This window comes from Dipodomys merriami, unplaced genomic scaffold, assembly GCF_024711535.1.
Source record: "Dipodomys merriami isolate MVZ:Mamm:240054 unplaced genomic scaffold, mDipMer1.0.p SCAF_9, whole genome shotgun sequence".
Taxonomy (NCBI): domain Eukaryota; kingdom Metazoa; phylum Chordata; class Mammalia; order Rodentia; family Heteromyidae; genus Dipodomys; species Dipodomys merriami.
Window position 1 is genome coordinate 10,457,940 of NW_027206512.1, and position 22,578 is coordinate 10,480,517.

Genomic DNA, 22,578 nt, shown 5'->3' on the forward strand with positions numbered 1-22,578 from the left:
ACTATTAGTCCCCTTATCTTTATTTTCCATGTCTGTCTTTCCTATTTTTCTTCCTTCTGATTCCCAACCCTTGAAATAACTATTTCCTGTGATGAGTGGACCTGATAGAAATCATCAAAGTACCCAACACAGAATATCCCACACCATTTTATCTAGAATCAGTAGAAATTATTTACCTTTGCTTCAGATGGCCCTCGGAGCAGCAGATTCAGGAAGCAGTGTGAACTCCTAGACTTCCTAGGCCCATCTAGTATTTAAGCTCTATTACTAATGCTGTTATGGTCGCAGGCAGTATGAGTCACAACATTTAGAACTGAGTGGAATAGGTTTCATACGACGATCTTCCAAAATATCTCCATTACATAGAAATAGGCTCAAAGACTGGTTACTGAGAAAACAACTCTCTCTCCCCTTTGGTTGGGGTAAGAGTAAATATCACAACCAACCAATAATTAAAAATGGTGACCACAAAGAACATTTAAAGTGCTCCTATAATAATGTGTCATTCCTGATTAAACATGGGAGTCTTAACTGATAATGAAATTTAAGATTCAACAGTTTCTATTGTTACAAATTTTTATTTCAAAAGGAAAACCATCTTCAAATAAAAAAATTGACTAAATGTTTGGATGATGTCCTAGCATTAAAAATCACTTCATTAAAACAGTTTAGCATTTTAAAAGTTGTATGAGTGAAAAATAATTTAGGTGAAACTGATACTTTTACATATTACTTTTAATTATAAAACATGGTTTCGGTGACTTGATTTCTAAAACCTGGCTTTTAATTAAGATATTTCTATTTATGTGTACAAAAAATTCTAAAATTTGGAATACTTTTAAGTTATTTCTCCAATTGGAAAAAGTAGCAAACAATTACATTTTGACTAATCAAATAGAAGATTATTATTTAGGAAGGACATGGTTTAATGTGGTTCTGGTTCAAGAGTGACTTACTGAGTTCAGAAAAGAGATAAAAATAATTGAAGATTGCAGAAAGAATAAAGGAAGCAGATAACAGATAAAATAAGTGACAAACTTGTGTGTGTGTATATATAATTTCAGATAGGCAAACATGTTTCAAATCCCACTTTCAAATATCATAAGGTCAATGACAATTTTTTTGTTGTTGGTCATGGGGCTTGATAACTCAGGGCCTGGGCCTGAGTGCCAGATCTGAGCTTTTCTGCTCACTGTTTGTGCTCTACCACTTCAGTTTTTCTGGTGGTTCATTCCTGTCAGAGCTGGCTTCAAACCTCGATTATCAGATCTCAGCCTCCTGAGTAGGTAGGATTACAGGTATGAGCCCCTAGAACCCATCTGACAATTTTATTTATTTCTTTGTTTCAGACCTTAGAAAACTGAAAACTATATGGTATTATTTATATTTTTGTGCTCTGGTCTTTAACATTATAGTTACCAAAGAAGAGCTCAAACAGGGGCATACTTTCTGTGACATACTTTGGGCTCTCTCTCACATTTCCATCATGACATTTTATGGCAATCACCTTTCTGCTTACCTTTACGGTTCCTGTGCGCGCGCATGCGCACTTGTACCAATCTTGGGGCTTGAGCCTTGAACTCGGGGCCTGAGTGCTGTCCCTGAGGTTTCTGCTCAAGGCTAGCCGTCTACTTCTTGAGCCACACATTTACTTCATTTTTTTTTTTGTTGTTGTTGTTTTCTTTTTCTTTTTGTTTCGCTTTTTGGCTAATTGCAGATAAGAATCTCCTGGACTTTTCTATCCAGGTTGGATTAGAGTTGCAATCCTCAGCTGTTAACCTCCTCAGTAGTAAGGATTACAGACATGAGCCAGTGGCACCCAGCTATTTACCTTTATTTTGAGAAAAAGAAACTAGATATTTTGCAGAGCCTCTGGCTCCAAACACACATACACAAATGTAAAGAGATACAATTAAGTGGACTGAGCAATGCTACAATCATCCACATTTTTAATTTTAAGTTGGTTAAAAATCATTTGAATTCATTTTCTCAAGTTTAAACTCACATCATGTTGAAGGACATTCATGAACAGCTAGTATTTTATTACTGGTTATTCTTTACCATGGAAAATGTCTCCTTATTCATTTTTTTTTTTCTTTTTGGTGCTGGTACTGGGGCTTGAACGTAGGTCCTTGCACAACTTACCCATGGTTAGTGTCCTACACTTAAGCCATACCTCTATTTCTGGCTTTTTGCTAGTTAATTGGAGAGAAGAGTCTTGGGCTTTTTTTTCTTGGGTTGGCTTTAAACTGTGATCCTCAGATCTTAGCCTCTTGAGTAGCTGGGATTTCAGGAGTGAGCCACTAGCATCTTATATATCTTGTACTTTTTGTCCAATTTCACTCACTTTATTTTCAAGTAGTAAGGTCTAGGATGCACAATTATAATTTGCTATGAAGTATACTCTTTGGGTTGGGCTTTGATATTTGATTGTCAAAAAACTTGAATAGGCCTTTGGAATTTTATAGACTCTTTATTACATTATTAAGATATTCAATGTGATACATGTTAATCATAAAATGCCATGTTCCATTTTCTTGAAGTATATATGATGTTATGGACAATATGAACACATAATGTTTTTCAAGTTTTATAATTAGTAATTACCTTAAAAGTTAATGTAGCAAGTGAAATTACTGTGAGTCAAACTCTTGTTCTAAAATAGTGTGCATTTCTTCTATATATATTGACTTAACTTCATTTTATGGTTTTATTTCTTAAGGTAATTTGCATGCTCAGTGCATATATTTCATTATCAAGCAATTGCTCTCATTGTCTTCTCTTACATGCAAATATTTTGCTAAATATAAATCTATTAATCTCCTAGCTGCATGAATTTCAGACGTGCTTAAAAGAGGAGGATGTTGGAAAGCTTGAGTTCTTCCAAATCTGATTTCAGAACAAGAGGTTTTCATCTATGTCTTCTGTAAAACAAAAACAAAACAAAACTTTTAGGATGTTGTTAGAGAAGTAGCATAAACAATCAGTGTCATAGCAAGGAACTAGGGAAATGCTTAGAAATATGATTCTCAGTCCCAATATATCATCAACATCACCTAAGAAAATTTGAAAATGTATTTTCTTTTTTTCTGTTTTTGTTCATATTTTTCCTCTTTTATGAGCACATGTTAATTGTAGAAAACAATGGATTTCATTATGACATATTCATATATATATATATAAAATATACTTCTCACCCCCATTTCCTTCTCTTTTATTTTTTTGGTCGGTTGTGGTGCTTGAACTCTGGGCCTGGGCACTGTCCCTGCACTCTTCAGCTCAAGGCAAGTGCTCTACCACTTGAGCCACAGTGCCACTTCCAGTTTTCTAGAGTCTCAAGGACTTTCTTGCCCAGGCTGGCTTTGAACCACTATCCTCAGATCTCAGCCTCCTGAGTAGCTAGGATTACAGGCATGAGCCACTGGCGCCTGGCTCCCCATTTTCTTCTCTTGTCCCACATCCACCACTGGTCACCTTCCTTTCCCCAATAGTGCTCCTACTACTTTCATGTCTTTTTAAAAAGATTCCACATGTGAAACAAAAGACGTAATGTCTTCTAACTCTGACTTATTTTTGCTGATCTCCAGTTCTATCCATATTCCTCAAAATGGCATTATTTTGTTGTTCTTAGTGGCTAAATAAAAATCCCATTGTGTATATAGGTCACACACATATACATACATTCAATTTGCATAAATTAATTGTATAAAGGGCTTTTATCGTGATATTTCCATATGTGCATATGATAATGTACTCTGTGTGTGTGTGTGTGTGTGTGTGTGTGTGTGTGTGTGTGTGTGTGTGTGTGTGTGTGTGTGTGTGTGTGTGTGTGTGCTAGTACTGGGGCTTGATCTCAAGGCCTGAGTGCTGTCCCTTAGGTTTTTTGCTCAAGGCTGGAATTCTACTACTTGAGTCACACAGCTCCACTCCCAGCTTTCCCTTACTTTGTGTACCCAGGAAATTGCAGACATCTAAACCATGGCATGTCTCCTAAGTGCATTGAAGGGCAAGGGAAACAAACAAATACTGATGTTTGTGCCAGAGGAGCAGAATTGAGGCACCTGCCACTTTCTTCAGGACCTTCAAATCCCACCTAGCAGTAAACCACCCTATGTGAGGGAGGAAGCTGGGAAACCAAGCAATCTTCCAGCCTTGTGCTCAGGGCTCAGTCCAGCCCTGCAAGCAAATGCATGTAGCAGAGGGATAGTTCTGCAGGTTGAGCAATCTGCTGGCCACAGGCTCTGACTCAAAGCTCTCTCCCTAGTAATCACTAGGTCACTGTAGCCTCCACAGCCTCAGCTCCCTTATGCTTAAACTTCTCAGAGGGTCTACATCTATCACTCCCACTTACTGCTTCTTGTGGCATCTTCTATCAAACCCAGCAGCAGTGTCCCCATTGTAGTGACTATTCTTGTCTTCAGGTCTCCAGAGCACTCAGTGTCAAACAATAAGCTCATCTCAAGAAGGTACCTGGCTATAATACTTCAGGATATGGGGAGACATGTAAGCCTTTACCGTTAGCCTTTGCAAAGGAGAACTCATTAGCCCATTAAATCCCCCACACTGGACTTAAGGCTTGTGAAAAACATGAGCTTATTCTGTGGCTAGGACGACCAATCAATTGTCATCAGGGCTTCCTGGCTTGCATTGTGGTTGTAGCTTTAGTCTCTCTCCCTTACCCCTGACTGGGAGCCAGTATTGAAGCTCTAGGCTGTTTTCCTACTTTTCTTTGCATGCTGCTCTATTTCTGAAACCTCTTTCATCCTTCCTGTTGCTTTTCATTTCTTGCTCTGGAATATAGGTCTTTTGTTAATCTGTCATCTTCCAGGAAGTCCCTTCACTCTAAAAATATATATTCTTACTCACTTATTCGTATTCATAATCATTCATATTCACAATCACTTCCTTGCTTCTGGATTTAGAATCACTATTTGTAACAAATAGTCAACTCTCCACATAGTTGTAATTCAGTTGAGAATTATTGATAGAGGAAGGGAAGATTAAGGGGCAAGAAGCCCAGTCAAAAGTGTCAATTATGCTAATCTGTAGGGAAAATTAAAATATAACACACAATGGCAGTTAAAACATGCCTCTAACTGAGTAACTTGTAGAAGAACTTGTTTCCACATGGATAGAAGAAGACAGCATCCTGTAACGCATTAGAGACCACTCCTACTGCCATAGATCACCAGCTGTACTTGGGTGTATTTTCTCAGTAACAGTTCAGCACCTGTCTACAGCAGATTAATTTGAAACACACTAAACTAGTACCCTGTTTTAGTTACAAGATAAATTTCCTGTCCAGATATAATAAGTCTTTATCTAGACCAGAAAGTATGTAAATATAGACTTCAATATTATATTTCTTTGAATACTTGTTTCACTTGTAAAAGGAAGATACTATTCATTACTTTTAAGTTTATATTTACACACTTATTTTTGTCTTTTTTCTCTGTTGTTCAGACTAGAAAGATAATTTCTGTTGATTTGTGGTGTGTGTGTGTGTGTGTGTGTAATGGTTCTGGGGCTTGAACTTAAGACCTGGTCACTGTCCTTGAGCTTTTCTACTCAGGACTAGCACTCTATTACTTGAGCCACAGCTCCATTTCTGGCTTTTTGGTGGTCACTTAGAGATAAGCATCTCATGAACTTACCTGCTTGGACTGGCTTTGCTTCACAATCCTCATATCTCAGCCTCCTAAATAGCTAGGATTACAGGCAGGAGCCACCAGTGCCTAGCTCTGTTGACTTTAAAGTGAATTCCTTTACCCATGTTCAAGATTTCCTCTGACTTTCTCAAGACTACTCTTCTATTTTCTTCTTTTTCTTTATATTCTATATTTATGTTATTTTTTAAGCCAGCATCTTTTATTCAATATTTAAGTATTTTATATATTCAGTGCCTGAAACTATGTGGACCATAAGTGACTACTGAGTAAGTGAATGAATGGATTTCTCAAGCCTCTTTTATTGTAATACTTCCTCCAGCTCTATATCTCCACCCAGCTCTTTACCCTTCACTCTTCATTTATTCTCATCTTCCATTCCTTCTCAATCTATAGAATCTGCTTTCATCTTTGCTATTCTATCAAAACTACTCTTATTGAGACCCCCAGGATACCCTTAGTTCTACAGCCAATGAACATTCAGTCTTTGTATATGGCATAGTCAATTTCTTCTTCCTCTATAAAACATCTTTGTGGATATACTCTAGTTTTCTTCCGAACTTTCAGGAGTTACTGCATAATCTCCTTAGTAAACTTATCTTCCTTTATCCTTCAAGATGTTTCTCAGTGTTCAACCCTAGACCCTTTTTCATCTAACTTACCAAAATTTCCTTGTCATATTTACTATCTTTCCTGGCATCAATTTCTCTCTGTATGCTGGTAAACTCCAAATGTCTGTTTCATTTCCAAAACTCTGCCTTCAAAGGCAAACAAATATATTCAACTACCAATGGGACATTGTCCCCATCTTATCCAAAAGGAATTTTCATTGACCTCAAGTCTGCTTCTGTCCTTGGTTTTTCTCTCTAAGTAGAATTGCCTTTAGTTATTCTGCTTGGCCTCAGTTAGAAAACAAGGCATTGTACTTCTCTTTCTGTGCTGTTTGCCCCCACATGTTTTCCACCAGCCATTGCCTTCTTAGTTCTATATGCTGTACATCTTGAGAATGATTTATTAAAATATATCTTGACTATGTTCTCTTTCCCCAAAATTTCCCTCTGGGTCCAGTTAACGTCAACTTGTCTGGATTTATCACATCTTCTCAGCTGTTCTTTGGTTTCTCCATAATGTTGCCAGAGGACTCTTTCTTGAATTCAAACCCAGAGAAATCACTGTGTTATTGGGTAATCCCTCAGCACTCTTAGAATAATGTCTTTAATTGAGCTAGTAGGACCTGTATGATCTAATTCACCATATTAGTCTCACTGGAAGGATTTCCTAAAGATTAACATGGAGAGATGTCATACATGGTACACCATGGGTACTAAGTACATAAAGACTCCTTTGCCACTTAATTGAACTCCACTTACGTAGATTAAAAAAAAATGAGACTGAGGATGAGTGGCATTCCTAGTGCCCATAGTTACCTGATGACAAAGCTAGGATATTTGAATACCAATCCCATCTAGTGCTCATCATAGGCAGACACATTCAGGAAACCATTGACTAAAAATTGTAATTTCCTGTGAATTTCTCAGCCTTGAGGAAAAAGAAGGGTATACTTATAGATTGTTTTTTGTTGCCTTCCCTAGTTATACCCCAAAGCTACAACTTGTTTACTTATTCTCACTGAATAATATCTATTTCATTGGCTTTAATGTGCTAATTTTTTTCTTTCTTGAAAATAGCATAATAACAACCAAACCACAGTGTATAAACAAGATCATTAAGAGCTTTGCAAGTCACTGGATTTTGTAAGCCTTTCCTGCTCCTCCTAGACAACCTCCCAGCCCAGGGGCCAGGCAAGCTGATGTCTTGAAGAGCTTCCAGGAGTTCTGCAAAAGCCCAACTATTTCCCTTAAATGGATGGCCTCTATTCAAGTCTGTCTTTTTTATCAGGCCTCTAAAACCACATGTCCTATAAAAGGGCATTCAGAAAGATGTCCTATCCTGCCAAGTTCTCCGCTCCTGATAATGATGGGGTGAGCAGGGTGGGTGGAGCTGTGCTTGGGTAGGTTTCATCTCTTTTAAGTAGGGAAGTTAGAAAACACAGCTATGACCTATTTTTAGGCACATAAGTGAGTTTATATAAGTACTTTGCTTGTTGAATAGAGGTTACAAAGGAAATTTGGCTTTTTTTTTTTTTGTCAGTCTAGGCCTTAATAGCTTACTAATTTTATATCAGTGCTAATATGGTCCAATTTCCAAGGTAGTTGCCAGTAATCCCCCACTCCTTATTGTCTGTGGTCTTCTCCCACAATTACAAAGCCCCCCCCCCCTTATTCCCTCTCCTCTCCCCTCTCTCTCTGAAGAAAAGCTTCTTGCAGAAGCTAGATGAGTGAGTCAAAGCAGCTTCTTCATTCCTTGCTGAGACATGCTGGCTGATAGCATCCTAAGCTCCTAAGACTGGATTCTAACACAGAGCCATTCAAATAAGCTACTTCCAGATTTCTGATCCTTGAAAATTGAATAGAATTTGAAATGCTAAATTCAGGATAATCTGTTATATAGCAGAAACTGTGAATACACAAAATAAAAATAGATACTGATAAAAATAATGTTTTTCCACTATTTGTATTACTTTCACAGACTAATATTGTAGAGGTAAAGGACTAACTCTGCTGACCCATTTATAAAGAAATAACTACCTCTGCATACTGTCAGTTCATTTTTTGTGTTGCTACTGGGGCATGAACTCAGAGCCTGGGCATTGTCCCTTAGCTTTTTTGTTCAAGGCTGGAGCTCTAGCTCTTGAGACACCGCTTTATTTCTGGCTTTTTGGTGGTTAATAAGTGTTTCATGAACATTACTGCCTGGGCTTTGAACTGTGACCTTCAGATCTCAGCTTCCTAAGTAGTAGATTATAGGTGTGAATCACTGGTGCCCAGAATATTCTCAGTTATTGCTAAGTTTGAGCCATTATATGATGACTAGTTTTTAAACCAAAGGTCACCCAGATTACCTTTGTTTGAGAAATTCTGATGAACTAGCGTTTCTTCACAGCTTGGATGCAAATTCAGTATGTCATAACAGGATGTTAGAAAGTGAATTTACATCTATAAAGCCTCTGCCTTGGGATTTTCACACTCCCTATTGAGTTACATTCTGTGAGCAGTTTCAATATTTAGGTTTGGACATATGTCATAGTATGACTATTGAAAACATGTTAGCTCATAAAAGTCAACTATTAAGCAAAGAAAAAGAAGTAGATTAAGACATAACCTGCCCTAACAATGTCTAAATTTAAATTCCTCTATTGTAAGAATAGAGAAAGAATTTATTTACCCTTTTACCCCATGAAGATACAGCAATGGGTTGTTTTAGATTAAAGAACAGGATATGGGCACAATTTGTGGTATAAGATGCAGTTGTCCGTGGGTTGGCAATGAATCTAAGATGTCTTCTGATACCGCCCATTGTCCAAAACAGGTGTGCAGTTTCACTCCTCACATAAGCATTTGAAAAGTATGACTTCTACTCAGGTTAAGGAAGGATGTAAAATAAAGTTTTCTGAAACTTGACTCAACTCTCCGAGTTCACATTGCATTGACAGGCTTAACCAGCTGCTGAGACATTAATACGTATTCATGCTTGCTACCCTCCCAAACCAGACTGTCCTACTGGCAGCAAGAAATGACCTTACAGATGATATAATTGGGGAGAGGGAAAGAGAATGATGGATGATATCAAATAACAAAATACATGGTTTGTAAGTATGAAGACAGCATGAGGAAAGTAAGCAGGAGGGACAGAGGATGGAGAAGGAGAAATAGAGGAGGATAATGTGAGTTAATTATAACACATAGGCGAATCACCATGGTAAAACTTCTTTATGCAATTAATATTTGTAAAACATGGGTAAAAAAGAATGGCAGGGAAGTCAGTGGGAGCAAGGAGGGTGAATAGGGTTGAAGTATTGTATATATAATATAATATATTATATTATATATAATATAATATATAATATAATATATTATATATAATATATTATATATAATATAATATTATTATTATATATAATATATATAATATATAATATAATATATAATATATTATATTATATATAATATATTATAATATAGTATATATAATATATTATATTATATATTATATAATCTATAATATATAAAGTATTATATATATATATATAAACAGAACAGTGAAACTGTTGACACTGTTTGAAGAAGGGGACAAGAGAGATAAGGGAGAGTAATGAAGGGGTAAATTCGATTGGGATACATTGTGTGGATGTATTGAAATGTCATAATGAAATCCTGCCTTGGGCAGCTACTATACACTGGTGAAACTGTAAGAATAATAACCCTGCATTGACAGTCTATGCATGAAGTAGTCATAACTGGAACACTACCATTGAATGACTCTCCATTTCTACTAGAAAATCCAGTGGAATGCCTCTTCCAGGCCTGCGGGGCTCAGGGTTTATTTGGGGGAAGACAATACCCTCCTTGAGCCTATAATACATTTACCTTCTTTAATTCCAAAGCAGTGGCCCCACTCCTTCAAGGTGATGTGCTTATCCTTGTTGGGGTCGCACTCCTCAAAGAAGCGGGTTATACAGTGCTCCAGGGGCACCAGCGATGCTCGCAGAGGAGCCAGCTCGGAATGGGTCAAGACTCTGCAAGGAGAAACATGGCAGCCTGTTACTGAGCATCTTATCCATGCAGATTTCAGAGGGCTATTGGCCTTCCTCAGGATGGCTGTAGATACCAAATAAATAGGAGACAGGTGAAAATCTGCAATTGAAATCAACACACTTTTTCTTTTCACTGGCAACTCAGTGTTTCCCACTTCAAGGTATAAATGGACACACAACAATCATGCATATACAGCGCGGTGCTTACTCGCTGTACTAGATTGTTCCAGATGTAAGCATGTGATCCAAGTTGGGCCAATCAGATTATCTTGAGAATTTATGATCAAGAAAGAGAAAGGTAGAGTCTTTATAGGAAGTAGGACCTTTATATATAAACTTGGGAGCTGAAACATAATCATAGTCTGTTCTTTTTTTTTCTTAGCAATATCAAAGTTTGAACTATGGGATTTGAACTCAGAGCATGAGGGAAGCACTCTAACATTTTCGCCATTTTGGCTTTAGTTTATTTTTCAGATAAGATCATGTACTTTTGTGCATGGTCAACCTTGAATTTCAATTCTTCTATCTTGGTCTCCCAAATATCTGGAATTACAGATGTGAATCACCATGACTAGTTAAATTTTTTCATTAATATTGTATGTGTGTGTGTGTGTGTGTGCGCACTGGCACACACACCTACTGGTACCAGAGCTTGAACTCAAGCCCTCACACTCAATCAGCTTTCTTGTTCACAAATGGCATTCTATTACTAGAGATACCCCTCCAGCCTAGTATTTTGCTAGTTAATTGGAGATGACATCTCCCAGACTTTCCTTGGACTGGCTTTGAACCATGATTCTCCAGGTCTCATCCATGCAGGGAGCTAGGATTACAGGCCTGAGCCACTGGTGCTTGGCTTTCTTACTAATTTTGTATCCAGGCTGTCCTTGAACTGAGATTTTTTCCATTTTGTCCTCCTGCATGGCTGGCATTATAGAAATGCAGCACCAAACTTGGCCTTATTATTGTGAAGGCAGTTCTATGCTTAGATGCTTAACCATGATTGTTGATCATCTTATTGTTCTCAAATGGAACCTGGAAATTTCTTGATTCTATTTTAATTTCTGTGTTGCATAGATATCATTATATAAGAGAGTGACCAAGTAGTAGGGACATAGAGTTTTTACCTGTCCTTGGGATGCTGGTCAAGCTCATTAAACTGCCAGTGTACAGGATACACATACATGTGGTAGTTCTTCTTGAAGTCCCTTAGGAGAAGTTCAATGGGATGGTCCCCAGCCAAGAGTCTCTTTTCATCCAGATAAATTTTCTTGACCTGGGATTAAGAAGGAAGAAGACAGTCAAAGCATCAGACAAGTGTAATGGAATTGTGACTTAGTAACATTGTCCCACACAAAATAATGCCTTCTAATTATCTCTCTCTGTGTGTGTGTGTGTGTTGTAGGGCTTGAACTCTAGGCCTGGGCACTGTCCCTCAGCTCTTCAGTTCAAGGTAAGTGCTCTACCATTTGAGCCACAGCACCACTTCCAGTTTTCTGGTGGTTAATTGGAGATAAGAGTCTCACTGACTTTCCTGCCTGGGCTGGCTTTGAACCAAGATCCTCAGATCTCAGCCTCCTGAGTAGCTAGGATTACAAGCATGAGCCACCAGTGCCCAGCTTAATGTCTTCTAATTAATATCATGGGCTTTCTTTTCTTTTTCTTTCTTTCTTGCCTTCCTTCCTTCCTTCCTTCCTTCCTTCCTTCCTTCCTTCCTTCCTTCCTTCCTTCCTTCCTTCCTTCTTTCTTTTCTTCCTTTCCATTTTTGTCTTTCTTTTTCTCTCTGTTCCTTTCTTCCTTTTTCTCCTTCCTTCCTTTCTCTTGCCCTTCTTCCCTCCCTCCTTCCCTTCCTTTCTTCCGTCCTTCCTTCCTTTCCTCTTTGGTGCTGTTATTGGAGTTTGAACTCAGGACTTGGGCTCTTCTTGATTTTTTTTCTGTCCAAGGCTGGTGCTCTACTATTTGAGCCACACCTCCAATTCTGGCTTTTTGCTGGTTAAGTGGAGATAAGAGTCTCATGGACTTCTCTGTCATGGCTAACTTTGAATTGTGATCCTCAGATCTCAGCCTCCTGAGTAGCCATTTTATAGGCATGAGCCACCACACCTGTCTCACAGCTTTTCATCTGTTTTTTTTTTTTAATGTGTGTATGTTATAGTTTTTGTGTAACAGCTACAACTCATGGTTTTCAAGAGAAACTTAAGTCTTTTAATCTTTCTTCTTTAACAAAGAAAATCTGTAGCACATTCCTTAAAACTATGAGAAGGTCTTAATAAAAAAAGGCTGAACTGATTTAGGCAAAATGTTTGATTATTTAGTAAAACGTCTATTCCTTTCATACTAGCATACTCCATTTTTAATTCTCTCTGTTTCCACCCAGTCCTTGCTGAGTCTCAGCTTAGCTCTGCTCAATTGCTGCTTGGCTATCCCCTGTTCCCTTGTTAAAAGTCCCTCTTTCCTACTTAGTGATCTCAAGGCTGTCTGACACAATGTGTTAAGGACAGGAAGCATGCCAGAACAATGCATATGAAACTCTCATTCCCATGGCCGAATCTGCCAACTTCCCTCCTTATTACCAGCTGTGTACTTTCTGTGCTGCTAATCCAAGCCTTCTTATCTAGCTGGAACACTTACTCAGTAACAATCTGTAGCAGTTGGCTATAGACTCTGTCTTTAAAAAAATATTTTTTTATTATCTTTAGGTAGTAGTATTTTTCCTTCTCTACTAGATTATTGCCAGCATCTCCCACTAAAAGACTAGGCTCCTGAACTTTCTCCTCTAGCTTCTATTCTGTTTCCCTTTAATTCTCAAAAGTATTCTCTCTACTGCTGCTTCTCTATCTTTCCTCCTTTACTTTCTTCTCTCTCCTTATGACAGTTTCTCTGTGTAGGCCAGTCTGGTTTCATACTTATGATTCTCCTGAATGCTGGGATTACAAGTATATACTACCATGCTAGGATTTCTTGAACCCCATTTGTACAAACTGCCATCTCCCAAACCCACCGTGCTGTCACAGAAACAGCTCCTGTCAAAGCCAAATATGATCTGTGATGACTACATACTAAATCAGTGACATTGTTAATATCCATTCCACTTCTTCTCCCACCCCCTCCTTCCTTCCCTCTCTTCTTTTCTCCTGCCTTCCTTCCTTCCCTCCCTCCCTCCTTTCCACCATTCTTTCTTCCCTCCCTCCCTCTCTCTCTTTCTTCTTTCTTTCTTTCTTTTCTTTCTTTCTTTCTTTCTCTTTCTTTCTTTCTTTCTTTCTTTCTTCCTTCCTTCCTTCCTTCTTTCCTTCCTTCTCTCTCTCTCTTTCTCTCTTTCTTTCTTTCTTTCTTTCTTTCTTTCTTTCTTTCTTTCTTTCTTTCTTTCTTTCTTTCTTTCTTTCTTTCTTTCTTCCTTTCTTTTTTCCCTAGCCTCTGTCTCCCCATTCATAATACAGACCAGGTACAGGGCCTGGGCTAAGGTGTATATGGGGTATGTTTACTCTGCCTCCTCTTTCTATACAGTCAGTGTAAGAACACAGCCTGTGGTAAGCACCCGGAGGCCCCTTCCTTCCTTCCTTCCTTCCTTCCTTCCTTCCTTCCTTCCTTTCTTTCTTTCTTTCTTTCTTTCTTTCTTTCTTTCTTTCTTTCTTTCTTTCTTTCTTTCTTCTATCTGTCTCTTTTGATGGTGTGGGGGTTGAGCTTAGAACTCAGATCCCCACATTTATCAGGAAGTCCTCTACTACTTGACACCAGCCCTCAACCCTTCCTTCTCTTTTCTTCATAGAACATTTTATAGTATTTGGCATGCTTGATGCAAATATTTTCTGATGTGGTTGTATTTATATTCAACTATGTGCTTATCTGTCTCTTTTCCTTGAATGTAAAGGCAGAAATATTGTTTGCTTCTTAGCTATACCTTCAAAACTTCAATAAATTCCTGGCATCTAAGATACACTCAATAACTAGCAAATGAATGTTTTTTTTTGGAATCAATATTTTGCACTTAAATACTTAATGTATTAGTGACATTGGGACTGATAGATTTTCCCTGCATCATTCATCTATGTCTGTCCTGTGAGTATAGGCCTGCTATAGTTTGGATCTAATGTCCCCTAAAGGCCCATGATTTGGACGACCCCAGTTTTTGGCACTATTGGGAAGTAGTAGAACCTTTAAGAGGAGGGCCCTTCTGGAACTCTCCTGGTTAAGTGGGATCCCCACCAAAAAATTAAGGTATCTGAGTTGCTATTCACTGGCAGAAAAGTTCCTTCTATTGTCTAGTGTCAGTCCCTCCTGCTGCAGGAAACTTACTCTCTCCTCTGAGCCCCTTTCCCTTGGAAAAGAAGGCCATCCATGGGAACAAAAACTGTGAAATTAGAAACATCCTTGCTAAAAAGCAAACATCTCTTCTTCTCTCAAGCTTCCCAGGCTGGCAGCTTTGCAGTTTACCGCACATTTTGCTGAAGGCCACTGACAGACAACCTTGAGGCTTATCACCAGCTGTACTGAGTTGCTTACTGAGAGCTTACAATAAAAATCATTTTTCAGTGCACCCCCAACCATGGAAATGAGTTTCTAATGTTTTAGGATTTAAAATAGACTACCTCTACCCAAGATTATGTTTTGACTTCTGGTATCAAAGGATATGTTTTGATTTTTTGTATTGATAGTATCAGTCACGCTGACTAGGTCAAGGCTATGTTTTGCTTCTATAACTTTGATTTGGTAAACATCACCTAAGTGAAACCCCTTCCTATCCTAGCTACTCAGGAGGCTGAGATCTGAGGATCCTGGTTCGAAGCCAGCCCGGGCAGGAAACTCCGTGAGACTCTTATCTCCAATAAACCACTAGAAAACCGGAAGTGACACCGTGGCTCAAGCGGTAGAGTGCTCTGAAGAGCGCAGGGACAGCGCCCAAGCCCAGAGTTCAAGCCCCACAACCGACCAAAAACACAAAAACAAAAAAACCCAAAAATATCCCATGAAAAGCCAACAAGGCTGTTCCCCAAAGCCCTACAAGCTAGGGACAGACGCCATGTGGCAAATAAAAGGCTTTCCAGCCAGTTTGAGTGCTGGTGACTCCTTTGGCCATCATGGGTTCAAGTTCTGCGGGCTCTGGGAAGTTGGGATACTTCAGTGGGGGCATACTTTGATCCCTCCCCTTCTTTCCTTTTGTTTCCCAGCCTACCAGGAGGTAAGCAGCTAGCCCCATCATGTGCTTCCTGTCACGATGTGTGGCCTCAACACAAGTCCCAAAGAAATGGAGCCAATAAAGCAATCATCTTCAAAACGCTGTGCCAAAATAAGCCTTTCTTCTTTTTAAGTTTCCTTAGCCTAGGTATTTGTTATAGTAATGGGCTGGTTGGTCATTTATATTGCCAGGTCCTGTGTTGGTACAGGACCTGGCAATATAAATGATGAGTGTTGGTTAATACTGCTCAGTTAATTAACAGCTTGCTCTGGATATGAATTAAAGAGCCTGTTGAGTAGGATGGGCAGTTTGGCAGTGTCCCCTACGCGAATGTTAACCTGTGTAAGCTAATCAGGTGTGAGGAGGCAAAGTGGGCTCCTGCCACTGTGCAGAGGTTACCCGGGTCAACACACCACTTTTTCCCCTTAAGCCCTATCAGCAGAGTATACCCCTGAATCACTTACTTTACTTCTCTGTTTCTCATTTAGATGTCCTGCATGTTTAGGATTTGGTTCATAAAGCTGCATGAGAATATTCTTGAGCCAGTCTCTCATCCGTAAGGGAAACTGAGCCACTTCAAAGTCCGTACAAACAGGAATAGCTGTAATAAGCAGAAAATATATTGTGATCTTTGGGCTTTACCCTATGGCAAATTCTCATAATAGGAGTTTAGCAACTCCTGGCGATGGACAGAGCAGACTCAACTGCCCACTCTTATGGCCTAATGGTATTGCCTGGAGTGTTTTAAACACATACAAACTGTCAGATTTGGTGAAAAGAAATGGTGAGTTCATTGGTCTGGGGTGAGGAACAGAACCTGGACATCAGGATGTTTTTAAAGTTCTGAAAGTAATTTTGATGTGCAGCTAGTTCTCCCTAGGAGAACCAGGGAACTGGAATATAAAAGTGGAGTATCTAGTAACTAGAAGCAGAGGAATTGATTGGGCTTAGTGTACACTCCCAGAACAAATCATGCTAAACCAAAGCCTATTACTCCATCCTGCTCCCCGGCCACTCCCATGGACAGGAGGGCTCTGCTCCTCAGGGTCTCCACAGCGCTCATCTTTTATGATGATTATCTTTACACAAAGCTTCACACGAAGTTTGTGTGGCAAACTCAGAAGAAAGCATGGAGAGCCATCTACAGATCTTAGGAGCATCTTCCCAGAAAGCACAAGGATGTTTTATCTCATTTCAGTGGATAAAACAAGTCATGTGACAACCCCTAACATCAACAGAGCTGACAAGTTTAATTCTCTCCTGTGTCTGGAAGGAGAAAGGAACCCAAAACATGACTGAGCGCTGCTAATGTGGAGAATCGCTTATTAGCCACAAGAGCCAAACACAATTGAGAGCATCCTGGGGAAGGAAGACAACTTAAACAAACAAACAAAAAAAACTTCTGGAAGAATAAAACATTTTGGCAAAGATTTTGATTGGGAAGAGAGAAAATAATTTAGCAAAACCCCAGTATTTCATGTCTACTAAGTGTATCACATTATCATGGTGTTTCTGATCCCTGGCTCCATTTTAGAATTGTCTAGGTTACTTGAAAAACAAATGAAAGAAACAAAACTAGTGTTCCAACCCAATCCAAATAAAACAGTCTCCTATGATTAAGGCCTGGGGTTTGCTTTTATGCTTTGTCTTTCCAGTTGATTTTAGTGGGCAGCTTGAGCTCATGACTCTATCAGTTTTGTTGGTTTGCATCTATAGGATCCATTCATGTATGGATTCCCCCCTAAACCCTCCCAGAAATGGTGGCTGGTGGGAGTGAGGGAGTCATACATTTGCAGGCTCCAAAATAATCCAGCTGCAGTTGGTGTCCCTTTTTGGTCCCCTCAAGTCTGCATTTAGTAGCAAACAGATGACAAGAACTTGCGTAGGTCTGGTTGTCAGTGCCACAAGCCTAGAAGACATGAAAAAAAGTGGATAGAGACAAAAGTGCTCATTGTAAAGTGCTCTGATCATGAAAGCTTATAGTATGTCACAGATGTAGTCAAATAGATGAGACTATTAAAATAAAATCCTTTGGTTTGGCACAAATATCAATTTATATCAAAGGTGATGGCAATTTAGCTCTCGATAAGTTCAGTAGAATGGAGAGTAGAAAATTTTAGAGTGCGTTCTATTGCCTAGCTACCAGCGTTATGTGGCATAGTTAAAATACTTGATTAGGCTAGCATTTGGTATAGATCAATATTCCATTCATTATTAGATAATGTAGAGAGGTACTTTAAAAATAGTAACTTTCAGCTGAGCACCAGTGGCTCCCGCTTGTAATCCTAATAACCAAGAAAGCTGAGACCTTGAAATCATAGTCTGAAGGTAGCCTAGGCAAAAGAGTCTATGAGACTCCTTCTCTAATTAACTAGCAAATATCTGGGCTAGAGGCATGACTCAATTGGTGGAGTACCAGTTGTGAGCAAGCAAGCTGAGCAAGTGTCAGACCTTGAGTTTAAGCCCTGGTTGTAATAAATTAAAAACACAAATGCAAACTAGTATTTTAATACAAATCCCACCTATGGCCATACATCCTGAACACATGGATCTCGTTCAATCCCTAGTTTCCTGATGTATCTTAAGGATTGCTTGGTGGAATACTTACTTGGTCAAGGAGTTTTGCTGGAGGACAAGTCGCTGGATCTTGGCACACACAGTGTGCTTTTCCCTGTGGCTCTGCCTTGCAAATGTGCCCTCTCTTACATTGGAAGTTCATGCAGGAATCTAATGGAAAAGTTTGGAAAAGGAACACAAAGTGAAAGCAAATTCATCTGACAAGCAGCTTCCTTTTCATTAATATGAGAAAATTTGAAATGTTGCAAATATGAAAAACTTAAAGGGGGAAGATATTATAAACTGCTTTCATTGGTGAACTAATTTCTAAATAGGACCTTTTGGCCCCAGACTTTTGCAGTATAGTTTCAATTTCTCTTGGAATAGTTTTTATTAGAGATGCAATAAGAATTAGCAGCGCCTATTGGTTTGCCTGAGACAGCCAGAGTCTGAAAATACCTAGGGAACTGTTGTGAAAATCGCTCAGCAGCTAAATAAGCCATGAGATTTTGGTTGAAATTTAAATTGTTTGTGATTGGGGTAGGAAGTAGGCCCTTAGTTGAGTATGGGATTTAAATTCATGAATAATTTATAGATTTGAGAATAAAGGTAGAATTAATTCTTCCCAGAAGCAAAAGGATATAGTTGGGAAGAGCCTAGCTTTTTCCTAATATTAAAACAGAACTTCCAGTTTGTAAATACACTGAACCATAGTTTATCAAATATGCCCAAGAAATATCTACTTCTGGGTTATTTGGGGAGGGGGAGGCCTGAGAGAAGGACATTGTGTCACAAAGGGAGGGAAAAGTGGAGCACCAGTGGCTCACTCCTTTAATCCTAGCTAGTGAGGAGGTTGAGATGTGAGGATCATGGTTTGAAGCCAACCCGGCTGGGCAGGAAAGTCCCTGAGATTCTTACCTCCAATTAACCAACAGAAAGCCAGATATTGAGCCGTGGCTCAAGTGGTAGAGCTAACCTGGAGGGAATGCTAATGCATAGTGCCCAGGCCCTTAGTTGAAGCACTAGTACCTGCAATTCCATTTCTTCGCTGATACAATTACAGACAGCTGCTTAGCTGTCATCATCAGTAAGCTTAGCGCCTACTCACCAGCACTGTGCAGCCTTGAATTGTCTTCACTTGACGGTTCATTGTCATGTGATGAGCTCTCAGCTTTCTTAACCTTTAAAATAACAAGAGCAAAAGTTAGGTTCTATTCAGAGAACCATTACTTGGTTTATATTCCCACAGTACATGCCTTCACAGTTCTTTAAGTGCAAATATTGTCAAACCTCACTCAGGAAATGAGCTGCAACTGTGGAGGGAGACAGTAAGTGTGGGTGGACAGCACCCTTTATAGTCTCAACCATCTGCATCCATTGCTGGAGCCCAGTGGATTACTCACTATGAGTAACCATCTCTGCTTTGGCTTTGGGAATATATTAATGGTGTGGTAACATCTTGCTATAGTTAGATTAGGACAGAGATGCATTAGTAATCTCCATGAGGTTGATCAAGTTTTCTTAGTTTTTTAAAAAATAACCCCAAAACTCCTTTCTTGGAGGCAGCAGAGTTCTCAATGTTTGAGATGACTTGTTTACCCAAAACCATGTCAATTCCTCCTTAAAGGTTATTCCTTTCAATTAACTGTGAGTCAAACCCAAGGTTTCATTCAAAGCAGTTCAAATAAAGCAGGTGTTTTTGGTCTAAATATGAATATGGACAGAAAAGTAAATAATTCTACAGGCTGAACATCACCTGAAATGTGAAGTCCTAAATTCTCCAAAAATCTATGTGCTTATATGACATTACAGGCTGAAAATTCCCATCTGATCTCATGTTCAAAGTGCAAACATTGAGAGTATTCTATCAATACTAGTACCTGAGTATGTATAATAGGAAATGCAAGTGGATTTTATGTTTAGACATATTACATACATATACATATGCACATATTCCAAAATAGAAAAAGAACATGACATTTGAAACACTTCTCATTCCAATCATTGCAGATAAGAGATACTGAGTTTAGTATTGCGCTGATAGAAATACATACAGGATAACTAGTATATGTCAGAGTCAAGCAGAAAAGGTCAGATAAGTTGATGTTAGGGAAATGAACCCTAAGAGATGTATTCAAATGTTTCTTTCTTTCATGCGATTGTTTCTCACATATTTATAAGATTATTTCTTTGTTGCTTTGTATGTCCCTCCCCCACAGTATAACCCCTGCTTTCCTTGTATTTGATGTTGGCATAATTTGTGGAGGGGAAGGGAAAAAACAAATTGTTTAAATAGGGATACAGGTGGACCCATTGCAACAATGAGATGTACGAGTCATGTCGAAAACGAACTTTACAACTTTGGTGTGGGGCAGGGGAGTAGGATTGGGTGGGGGGATAGGGGGAGGATGGGAAGGGATGGGAAGGGGAAACAAAGGAGGAGGCTACAATGCTTGATAAGAAATGTACTCATTATCTTGCCCATGTAATTGTAACCCCTCTGTACAGTATTTTCACAATTAAAAAAAAGAAAGAAATACATACAGGAGCCTGAGAGTACAGAGAAAACTCACTACTCTATATTGATAACTAACATGATTAGACAAATACTGATATAAATAATCTCACCTCTTGGTAGCCTCCAGTCTCACTGGTATCTACATTCTCATCCTCCTGGGATCTTTCCTGCTCATACTTGAGGTAAGAGGAAATGGGTTGACCTTTTTCAGCCTCTAAACTGTCTTCACTCGGCATCAAGTAGTCATCACTTTCACCATGCTTAGGATCATCATTATCCCGATCACTTTCAGCTCCATGACTTTTGGACAGAACATCACCATCATCAGTCGATTCTGTGGGAGCAGTTTTTATATCTATGTCCTCCTGGTTGTCAGTAATTTCAAGGTCAGTTTTTCCTTCTTCACTTTGCTTACTGCTGTGCAATATATGGTCCTCTTCCATCTCTGCATTAGAGTTCTCTCCTTGATCTTGGTGACTCTGCTCCGATTCATCTTGCATCTCACTTGCTTGTGTTGGTGGATTGGAGTCTTCCAAAAGAGCATCAGGTTGGTCATTATCTTCCTCCTGCTTCCTGTTAGAATGTTCGTTGGAAACTTCTTTTTCATTTTCTTGGTCATCATTGAGGACACCATCTTCCTCTGGCTCTTTTTCTCCTTCTTCTCCATCTTCATTGGGAATATTTGGATTTTGCTCTTGGTTTCCTTCATCAATTAGGTCTTCGCTATGTGAACTGTTCTTGTTCAATTCAAATAACTCATTTATAGGTTGTTCTTCATTTTCCTCTCCTTTTGCAGTGTTTTCTTGGTGAGATTCCACATTGGAACTGAAAACAGCAGCTGGGGAGTCAGTGTTCTCTGGGAGGTGTTTCTTTGGAGTCTCACTCAAATCTTCTTTCGAGTCTAAGGTCCCTTCAGTTGGGGAGTATTCCAGATTCACACTTACATCACCATCACTGTCCTCTTGGTCCTTCAATCCTACCTCTTGGCTGTCAGTCTTGTCCTGTTCTACAGATTGATCAGGGTTTTCCTCTTCTGATCTTTGTATTGAAGATTTTTCAGCCTTAAAAAGAGCAAAAGTTTGTTCTTGAAACAAATGACAATGCAATCATATTTACAATTCATAAGTGAACATTAAAAACTCATCCTTCTTTTTCTCCAAGCATTACTATGTAAATGTATTTGTGATCACAAGTAAATGCGTGATTGTGTGACTTTGTAAATGTACTGGTGACTCTCTAAATGTGAATATATCATTGGATTTGTAGCCAAAGGTTCAACCTGACTTTGAGTTTTATAAATTTAAACAACTCCATAGCAGGCCACTGGTGGCTCATGCCTGTAATCCTCACTACTCAAGAGGCTGTCTCAAAGCTAGCCTGGACAGGAAAGGCCATGAGATGCTTGTCTTCAATTAACCACCAAAAATCCAGAGGTGGAGGTATGGCTTAAGTGTGAGAGTGCCAGCTTAGAGTGAAAAAGCTAAAGAACAGTGCCCAGTCCCTAAATTCAAGCCCCAGTACCAGCAGAAAAACAAAGAAGCAAGCAATCCCCCCAATTATATAGCAATTATATAACTATAATATATGTGTATATATGGTTGCATTAACTCTTAAATCTTGTCTTGGTTGAGAGATTTATGTGATGATAAACATATTTAAAGAAATTAAACAGAAACAAATAGGGTAATCTCTTTGACGAGGCCTTGATATTGAGTTCTTTGGAGAAAGAAGAAATCATATTTAATGCCATGGTATTATCTTTACCTTATGGTTGGGAGTGCTTTCTGTGGCTGCCCCAGCTTCCTTTTCGGCAGCTTCAACGCCGGCAATGGGGATTGCAGTATTGTCGGGAGTCACCAATATTTCAGCAGTTGGTTTGGAATAGTCAGATAAAAACCTTGCAGTTGTCTGAAAAATTAAAAAATATGTGTGTTTTTCATAACTAGACACCAATTTAAAAATTGCTAGTTGCTCTTGTTATTATTCATAGCAGTATGTTTTATTCATATTA

General features: G+C 38.9%; 1 protein-coding gene and 1 non-coding gene across 3 annotated transcripts in view; both read right to left on the reverse strand.

Moving 5' to 3' along the window:
* Positions 1 to 2,016: 2,016 nt before the first annotated feature.
* The window catches only part of Sparcl1 (SPARC like 1), a 39,327-nt gene continuing 18,765 nt past the window's right edge, over positions 2,017 to 22,578 (reverse strand). Inside the window, exons 4-12 of one of the 2 annotated variants that reach the window (XM_070012879.1) lie at positions 22,332 to 22,475; positions 20,678 to 21,628; positions 19,158 to 19,230; positions 18,102 to 18,220; positions 17,282 to 17,402; positions 15,958 to 16,094; positions 11,448 to 11,596; positions 10,154 to 10,302; positions 2,017 to 2,924 (exon numbers count right to left, since the gene is read on the reverse strand). In XM_070012879.1, coding sequence (XP_069868980.1) covers positions 2,896 to 2,924; positions 10,154 to 10,302; positions 11,448 to 11,596; positions 15,958 to 16,094; positions 17,282 to 17,402; positions 18,102 to 18,220; positions 19,158 to 19,230; positions 20,678 to 21,628; positions 22,332 to 22,475 — 1,872 coding nt within the window. In that variant the 3' untranslated portion in view covers positions 2,017 to 2,895. The remainder of the gene's footprint in view (positions 2,925 to 10,153; positions 10,303 to 11,447; positions 11,597 to 15,957; positions 16,095 to 17,281; positions 17,403 to 18,101; positions 18,221 to 19,157; positions 19,231 to 20,677; positions 21,629 to 22,331; positions 22,476 to 22,578) is intronic. The other variant, XM_070012880.1, reaches the window with a different exon arrangement.
* LOC138821135 (small nucleolar RNA SNORA51) lies at positions 13,733 to 13,864 on the reverse strand. The gene has a single exon (XR_011370073.1). It is a non-coding gene; the product is annotated as a small nucleolar RNA SNORA51 (small nucleolar RNA).